This window comes from Trematomus bernacchii, unplaced genomic scaffold (assembly GCF_902827165.1).
Source record: "Trematomus bernacchii unplaced genomic scaffold, fTreBer1.1, whole genome shotgun sequence".
NCBI lineage: Eukaryota > Metazoa > Chordata > Actinopteri > Perciformes > Nototheniidae > Trematomus > Trematomus bernacchii.
The window spans coordinates 6803213-6812122 of NW_022987851.1; the positions used below are offsets into that span (position 1 = coordinate 6803213).

The 8910-nt window shown below is 38.9% G+C and overlaps 1 protein-coding gene across 1 annotated transcript in view; it reads right to left on the bottom strand.

Moving 5' to 3' along the window:
• Nucleotides 1–8437, bottom strand: part of gbe1b (glucan (1,4-alpha-), branching enzyme 1b) — a 77631-nt gene extending 69194 nt beyond the window's left edge. Inside the window, exon 1 of the mRNA XM_034113146.1 lies at nucleotides 8159–8437. Within this exon, the coding sequence (XP_033969037.1) occupies nucleotides 8159–8256 (98 nt within the window). The 5' untranslated portion in view covers nucleotides 8257–8437. The remainder of the gene's footprint in view (nucleotides 1–8158) is intronic.
• Nucleotides 8438–8910: the final 473 nt, after the last annotated feature.

Below are 8910 nucleotides of genomic sequence, written 5' to 3' on the forward strand. Positions count from 1 at the left end.
GTTATCACTTATCACCCATTAACAGCTATTCATAACAATACAGTTAGTGGTGAAAGCAATTTTCAAGATCATTGGTCACACTACCATGTCATTCCAACACAATCAGAAATCTATTTCACCGAGTGATTCATTATTTACACTCATTTCTGTGTCATTAACTGTGTTAAATTGAAGGGCTTGCCCATTTTTTTTAAATAGTTATGACATTTTATAGTAGAGTTTTCTTTTAAGGCAATAACTAATAATCAATAAAAGTTATTTGTCTTCAATAATGATGATTGGAGCAGGCTTTCTAAACTGAATGGCTAAATATTATTATAAATAAGCAAGTTTCTGATAAATGTAGTATTTGTGTTTCATAATAAATAAGTCACAAAGATTTTGAAACAAATTCAACTGTATTTGTTTTCTTTTTGCCCGTGTTGGAAAATGGTTCTTAGTTTGCACACATTTAAAACGTTTCCAGAACTTTGATGCACATTCGGTGAAGCAGTGTTTGGTAATGTGTCCACACTAACGTTATCTCTAGGAGGTCCTTCCTCGGGATGCAAACCTGCCTCATTCCCTCAAGAACGTGTGGCTACAGGCCTATCCTGAGAGATAAACCTCTGTCTGTTACCTTCAACTGAGAAGGATAGACTAACTACTTTGCAATTTATCTCACTTAAGTTCCTGCAGCCAGCTGGTGTCCATATCAGATTCCCCCAGGCACAGAAAGCCTCTTTCTGCCAGCTGAGTTAAGTGCACTCTCTCCCCTATAGCCCTGAAGCCAAGCTCAGACTGGCCTGTGAATGCCCTGGGGCTGGTGATGATGGGCTGAAGTAACAGCGCCATTTCTCAGCAGCTGCTCCCTGTGTCGAGCATAGTGGATACAGACAGAACTTGCCAAATGTAAACCTTTAAAGTCCAACCAATGGTGCCACATGCTTCCTTTGCCACTCTGTCACCATTTCAAGAATATGCTGAAAGGAAGGACAGTGGGAGGATGCGCATAAGGGCAAAACACCGCTGCCACAATATTAATAGGCATGAAAGTCATGCCTATGATTATAACAAGTGAGTTCCAGAAGGTTGGACCACTGGGAATAGTGAGACAATTCCTGTAAAGCTGCAGCAAGCAGGCAGGATGAGACCACACATCAATTGTGCCAACAAGAAATATCATCATTATGATAACAATGTTAGTTGAAAAGGAAGTATCAGTAGGAAACTGCACTTTAAACAGCAACTAGTATTGCCTTTTGTGTTCAGTTAAATTTTGAATTTGTTCAATGAAAGAATATGTTAACAACATCAATTTGATGTATTTAAGAGTGCAGCAGAAAGGTAGAACATAATATACTTAAATATCTGTTTCTTTATTTCAAAAATACCTGTTGCAATACCTTTTGCTTTTTTTCCTAATTTAGCGCAGCCCAGAAGCTATTCATTTCAGGGGGGGTGACTTGACCAGTTAAAGCACATCATAGTCTAAACTTTGATTTATTTTCTAATTATTGATGATCGGACAGAATCTGTCTTCAAGTACACTTTCCTGTGCCTATATTTTGATTTTTTTATTATGATGAAGTTGTCACTTATTTCTTTCCTCCATGCCTGCACTCTGAGTTTACGTTTTTCAACAATATCAAGCGTGGCACTGCACATGGTATCCATAGGCAACCTTTGGCTGTAAAACACTCTCCCATCAAGCTGCAGAGAGCAGAGTCTCAGAGTGTGACCATTTCATCACATATGGCAGGCCTTTTTTCTCAAGCGCTGGCCCTGAATACCTAATAGAAGCAGGACAATGTTAGAATAGAATAGCAGAACAGGAACTCAATACATACCTGTTCTCTTGAGTTAGAGAAGAATAGAAGGCAACATGCACACCACAACAACATTTTTCTCACTAAAAGTTGTGTTTTTGTCTGACTTCAACTCCTGAAGAAAAAATATTTGCACTTTAGCAAAATGAGTCACTCTGTTAACCGGCTTGTTGCTACCTGTGTCTGTCTGTCGTTTGGAGCTGGGTCAGAAGCCTAAAGTTGGTTCATCAGAGTTTTTGTTGAAAATAGCTGCCTGCTGTGGCTATAAACAACACTGCAGAAAAACTTTACCAGAAGAATACAGTTGCGGGCTGTAAAACCAAACAATCTATAACATTCCTTAGATCTGAAAGGAACATCACTACAAGCTACTCCAAATGTTCTTAATGGCAGATTTATGAAATACACAAACGTATAAGATCATGACCCAATGTTTGAAAATAATGTTCTTATCCCCACTTCTTTATGGAACAAAGCAATTATTTCAGTTTCACTAAAAACACTGCTGCTCATCGTCAGGGAATTCACGACAAGAGACCCAAACAATCCATGTAGCCAAAAATTACAATATAGTCTCGTCCTGTTCCCTTTTCAGTGGTAATAGAGCGGCAGGAGATTATAGATGTGACTCACAGATAACAGTCCTGGCTCTCTTATCTCCAGGTTTGGAAAACTGTTCATTATCAATGAAGATAGAACAAATATCATATGGCAGAAATAAGATATTACCCTTACAGATATTATTAGAAACAGATCAATTGTAAGTGACATAACATCTAGAAACATTTCTGCTTCTTCTCAAACTATCAAGGTAGCCCAATATTCCTTGTAAATTGAAGACAGTTCATGTTTATAATACACCATTTTTTTTACTTCTGTTTGTTCCAGACATATAAGATAAGGAGAAGTGACTAAAAGTGGGACTTGTGGAGAAAGCTCAGGTGACACTATTGAGAAAGCTATTTAGTTAGCAAAAGCTCTCCTGAAAAATCAAAGCTTGGGATGGGGAGGTGCTTGGGAGGGATGGTTAGTAAAGATCTCATTGATGATGAGAAAGCTGAGGCTCAGGAGGGGGCTCAAGATAGCAACTCAGCTGGGGGACACCCTTTGGAATAAGAGAAATAAGGCTCAGTAACAGCTGGAGTTCTAACTTCAGTTCTGAAGCACGGTGAAGAGCAGAAGAAGATCCGACAAACAAACTCTGCAGGAGACAGAGCTGGAGAGAGAAAAGAGGATCAACATGACGTCCAAGCTCTTTCCATGCCTGGACCTGGCAGTAGAAAACCAGAAGTACTTTCCATCCCTAACCTTCAGTGGCAGTAGGATCTGTGTTTTCATCCAAGATCTTTTGTAGATTACAAGTAGTGTTCGTTGGGGAGTTTTTCTTTCCCATGATTCTTACAAAACATGGGCTGGGTTGAGCATCTTCATTCAATGGATGTCTTTAAAATTGGATAAAAAACATTCTTGACTTAGCCTACAGTCATTTGTCTTAAAGTGCATCTATCGTGCTATTTTAAGGGATATATTATGGGTCTCAGATATATATATAAATATATATAAAAACATGTCTATGATGTGTTTTGGTCAAAGTACAAACAGATCATGCATTTTAGACATCCCTCATATCCCTCTATTCCAGCAATGTTAGAGAAACGCAGACTTTGGGTCCTTAGCTTGAAAAAAATAAAGAAAAGGAGGCGGAGCTAATGCCTGATCAGAATTCTAGAGATAAAGTTAAATTCTGCTGTGATAAAATTCCATCCTGTTCTAAACCACATCAAGGATTATTTCTGAAACAGTATGGAGCTCAAATGCTTTTTCTCTTGCGGGTTTATCACAAGGTGAGTTCCTTTTTTTAATTTCCTGCTTTTTAAACACATGTGCTCTCCAGTACAGGTTAGCTTTGAGTGTTAGCGAGGCTTGCTAATGTAAACAAAGACGAGATTACGTCCAAAACACGTCAGGCATTGTTTCTGATAGCAACTTTCTGTGAGTCCACCATCTGAAATTACGTCATATCGGCAGCAAATTTGTATCCGCTCGTTGTACCCCCGTTTTTTAAAGATTTGGGTACGGAGGAAAAGAGAAAGGGTTTTATCTTCTGACGCTGCGTGAGTTCCCCGACACACCGGGGACACATATTTATGTATACTATAAAGACATCAAAAAGTGCATTTTGCATGATAGTTCCCCTTTAAATCAAATAATGCCTGCATATCATTTCCTACATTGTTACTGAAAAGTGCAAAGGCTGATGTATGGAGGGAAACTATGAAACTGTGGTGATTAGGAGCAAATAAATATAAGGTGTTGCTGCACTACAGAATATAAGCATGTTATATTTCTAAGCTAATACAATACATAATCGAACACAATGAGGCAAAACACCAACTCAGATTTTTCATCCACTGTAAAACTATGTCCGAAGAAACTTTTGATTTGCATGGAATTCCTCAGGTCAACACAAGTTCACGGAATACAGACTGGTCAGTTTCAGCCAATTCATTGGGATGCCACTCAAACTTCAGCCAAAAGGGATGTTTTTCTTCCTTTTTCACAAAGTTCATCTTATCTTCAACAGATGTGAAAGGAAACATTTTTGTTTTCTTTTACATAGCTTAGTTATATAACATTTGGTTATGGTTTACAACTGGTAATGAGAGGAGATAGACATCAAAAGTGAGTCCAATAGAACTTTCAAGGTCACTGTACATTTTGCAAACTAGATGAGAAACACTTGTATGGAAATGTTTAAGCTTTTGAAATTCTTGTTGTGGTCTAAGAGGGACCGCATTAATCAAATAGATGGATTTGAATTAGAACAGGTGGACAAATCAGAGAATATTTGTGTCTGTCCATGTTTATATCTTTCAACTTTAACTCTTCAACAGCATGTTTTCAGTTCATGAAAGTTAATTGTAACTTTCAATTGGTTTCCATTAAATGTATTTTTCAGTGTTGGGTTGTAATTGGCTCCACCTTGTCCTGTCACCTCTAGTTCCAAAAAAACGAAATGTTGACAGCCAAAACGCCAAACCTGAGTCAAATAGATGACGTCAAGTTGACCAATATAATACAAAAGAAATATCAAATGTGTATGTGTATATGAAATGTGAATATTAAAAATAGTGCTGATATTTCTCTTTAATTTTGTTTTATATACCGACCTTATCCACTATTTAAAATTCCTCCCACATAGCATTTGAACTTTGTAAGCTGTTTCTACACTAAGTGTTAGACAATCGGGCATCTATATTTAGAGTAGGGTTCAGGTCTGTTGCTTTGTGTGTGACTGAGGGTGACAGCTGAAGCACAGCTGTACGACAAAGTTTCTCTCTCTCAGTTCTCAGCTTGCCAAAAGGGTTTCTGCATGACCTAACAACAAGGTGACTTTCAATTAATGCCATTAATGTCCTTCATTAATGATGCTAACGAGGGTACTAAACATTGAGGTTAAAAGATGAAAAGCTAAAATTCCCTGCTAACCTTCAATATTTGTTGACCCTCAAGCAAGGCGACAGGAAGATTCATACGGCCAAGGCTACCATAAAAGCAGGTTCCTCCTATGAAGGAAATGTAAAATACTTTTTCTACTTATCTTGAATTCCTGTATTTTAGCTTGTTACTTGTCAGAGCATGTATGGGCAGTCATCATTTCCAAGTCAGTAATCAGTTTTGCTTAAAATATATTGCATCACCTTCATGACTCAGACCTATTGCTGTAAGTTTACTTTGAAATGAGTTGTGATGACATACTCAAATCTTTGCTAAGAAAACTCTATTTGCAGTAATAAGGGGCAGTCTCAACTCTCACTTTTTTCATTTGGTCCAATTTAGGAGATACACGGTGCCATAAACTGCAAAATCCTAGCAGCACTTCCTGCAGTTTGCGCAACAGGAAGGGTAAATAATGAAGCATGTCAACAGAGCACTGCTCTATGGGGCTGTAACCTGCGTTCAGCGAAAAAGGGTTGTTTTCCATTTCAATCTGAAACTACCATCCTGATGAAATAAAATAAGGGATGTCTACAATCATGCAATAATTTATTAGAATGGGAGGCTTTCAACATATGCTGGAATCATTTCAACAGTCCGTCCATACCGGCTATATATGGTCCGAACCAAAGTTCAACAAACCTGAGATGCGGGCAGCCTTGAGCAATGACATGGCGGTTAAACCTAAATAATCTTTCTTTTTGGTCAGAGGTCTCTTTCTGATAGGCCAGCTGAATTCTTAACACTGTGCAGCTCGGCGAGGGGACTCAGTGTGGCACCTTAGCCTGAGAAAGCTCACGATTACCATGCCTGTGTTGGTGGTGTGGTGTTGTGGTTGGGCCTGAGGACACTGGGGGCTTATCAAGAATTAACCTTCACACAGCAGTGCTCCTATATGTAAAATAATTGATGTGCAACTTTCATCAGCGTGACAGGTGTTTGAGACACGTCTGAGGCTCTGTGAAGCCCAGCGATCCCAAGCTGTGTCTGAGTTGGAACTGACACGCTAATCTCTCTGGAAGACTAGAGCCCTGCTCACATGCTTCAAATACAAAGCAGGTGGTCCCTTACCTGCAACATTAGAGATAAGATCTGACATGGTAATGCAAGTCAATGGAACGATATGGCCCCTGGGCAGAGCTTTTTTAGGCCTTGATTTGGGGGCTGCCCAACAGTGACCAGATACTGTAAAAACTCTAGCAATGTGGGCTGTAGATCATTATAACTACCTTTTTTTTTTTAATGTTTAATGTGATATAAAACTGAAAAAAACTGATAATCGAATAATCATTGGAGCTTTTTTTTAAGGGCACTCCTTGACTTTGTATCAGGTTAAAACAACAATTTACAAAAATGAAAAAGACCAAAGAACCAAAGAGATAGTATGAATAAAAAAAACTGCACAATCTATTGACTTAGAGTGTTTATTTACTTTAGGTGATTAGACAATAGAGGTCAATACAGTTAAGGACATGCGTCAGGTCTTTTTAGGTCTCTGTAAGGTGCTGCACTGATTTAAGCATATTTGCATTTCAAATGTGTTTCAATGTTCATAATAAGTAGGCAAACTTTCCATACCTAGTTTCTTGTTAATATTCCCTGTATTCATTTGAATACCTTTGTTCTACAGAAAATTAAAGGACTTGAGAAAATCATGTTCACATGTTTAGTTTCTATTAAAAATATTTGAGTAATGGTGGTGAGCCACAATCTCTCTCTACTGTTTTAATATTTAAAAAATCATGTTACTGCACAAACAGGGTTACAAAGAAAACGCTTAAACATGTATAGGACAACTTAATATAAAGGGAATACAATTATATAGGCTCTAACATAAGTCACTTTAAGATACAAGAAGTGTTTTGATCACAATGGTTATCCTCTCAAGTAGGATTTTTGTTCATTCAGGCACTGTGCGGCTCCCACTGACAATAATAAGAGGGCTGTTATATTATTTATCAGAACTTCCCGCTTTGGTTTGTGCATTACTGGCATAAACACTTCACTCAATTAGGAAGATGCATCACGGAAACTTCTGGTCTGGTCATAAAATCTTGGAGCCTACTTCTGCATGTAGTTTGATACCATCAACCATCATTCTTTGGCAACTGCAGAGAAAGTGATTGCAATTTGTGCTGGACATAATCCCAGATTAATAATACCCTAGCCCCATACAAACAGATAAAGTCAGCTACTTAAGACTTCCACCCTAAGAATGAATTTGTATGGAGGCCAAATAAAGGCTGAAAACATATTTTAGTATAACTGATGCCACGATAACAACCACGCACAACGGAAAACTCATTATAATGAAGACCAGAAGGCAAAAGGCTGTTGTGATGCTGGACCACCGCAGTGCACAGGCTCCAGCATCCCAAAATACAACAGGCGTGGATCAGACTGCGTTTCAGCACAAAGCAGCATCTCGCGACGCACCGTACACGTCATCTGACTGCGAAACACATGGCCTACTCCTGAACTGTCAAACGCAGGAAGTTGAGACCACACGATTTGACTCTTCAGCAACTTGTAACATAAAATGGTAGCGGTTCATTAATGTTGCATAAACTGAACGTCCGCCCAACACTTGTTATGCAGAAGGCAGGAAACAGGGAGGCAGTGCATGAGAGGGGAAACGCAGCTTCAAATGCGACCTGTCCTCATACAATGTCAAACCTGAATCCAGAGGGCGGCTGTCTGTTGTGTTGCAAAAAACATCGCTTTGTATCTGTTAGTTGTGTGTTTTTAGTTAAAGACACGAGTGCTAGCGTAAACATTGCTTCTGCTAGCTTTAGCAGGGACTGATTTGGGGACAAGCCGTGCAGAAAAGCGCCGTTTAAGCCGTGTTTTACCTCCTCTTGAAGTCCTTCTCGAACGGTTTTAGATAGGGATCCATTTGGACTAGGTTGCTGAACTCAGGAATTGCAACATTATCCTCTAGTTCTGCCATCGTTCCTCCAGACCAAACCAATCGAGCACCGACTGCTGCTGGCTCTGGCGCTCTGTGTCATGAACAGAGGACACTGGAGCTCGGTGCGACCTTTTATTGTCGGGAGACAACAAGGACTCAGGCTGCTCTGTGTCAAGCCCGTCCCATCATAAAATGCTTTGTTTCCAGTGGGTTAGGGATAATAAAAAGAGTCGGGCATTGCTGTGATACAGTGTAACTTTAAGATGACAGCAGAGAAGCATCTGGCGCGTCAGAGGAAGATGACTTGGATTTGAAGATGTGCCGATTTCCAAAACTCTGCTGCCAGGATTTAAATTTGGGCTAGGAAACATGATCACATTACACCGATTACTTACGATGGCATCCTGTTGCCTTTGAATTGATTTCAAGATATTATTGATTTCTCAAGTCAAGTTATTTTTCAGATCTTCGTTCCTGCACCGTGAGATCCTCGAATAGTGTTCATTATTATTAATATATTAATGGATTTTCAATAATAGGTGAATTATTAGATACCTTACACTCATATTGCATCTTGTATAGGGCTAATTTCATTACATTTAGAACACCGTTAGGTAGTTTTATACTTGCCAGAAGGGTTACTATAGTGTCATTTTATCTTAAACTGGACATAAAATATAATAATAATAATGT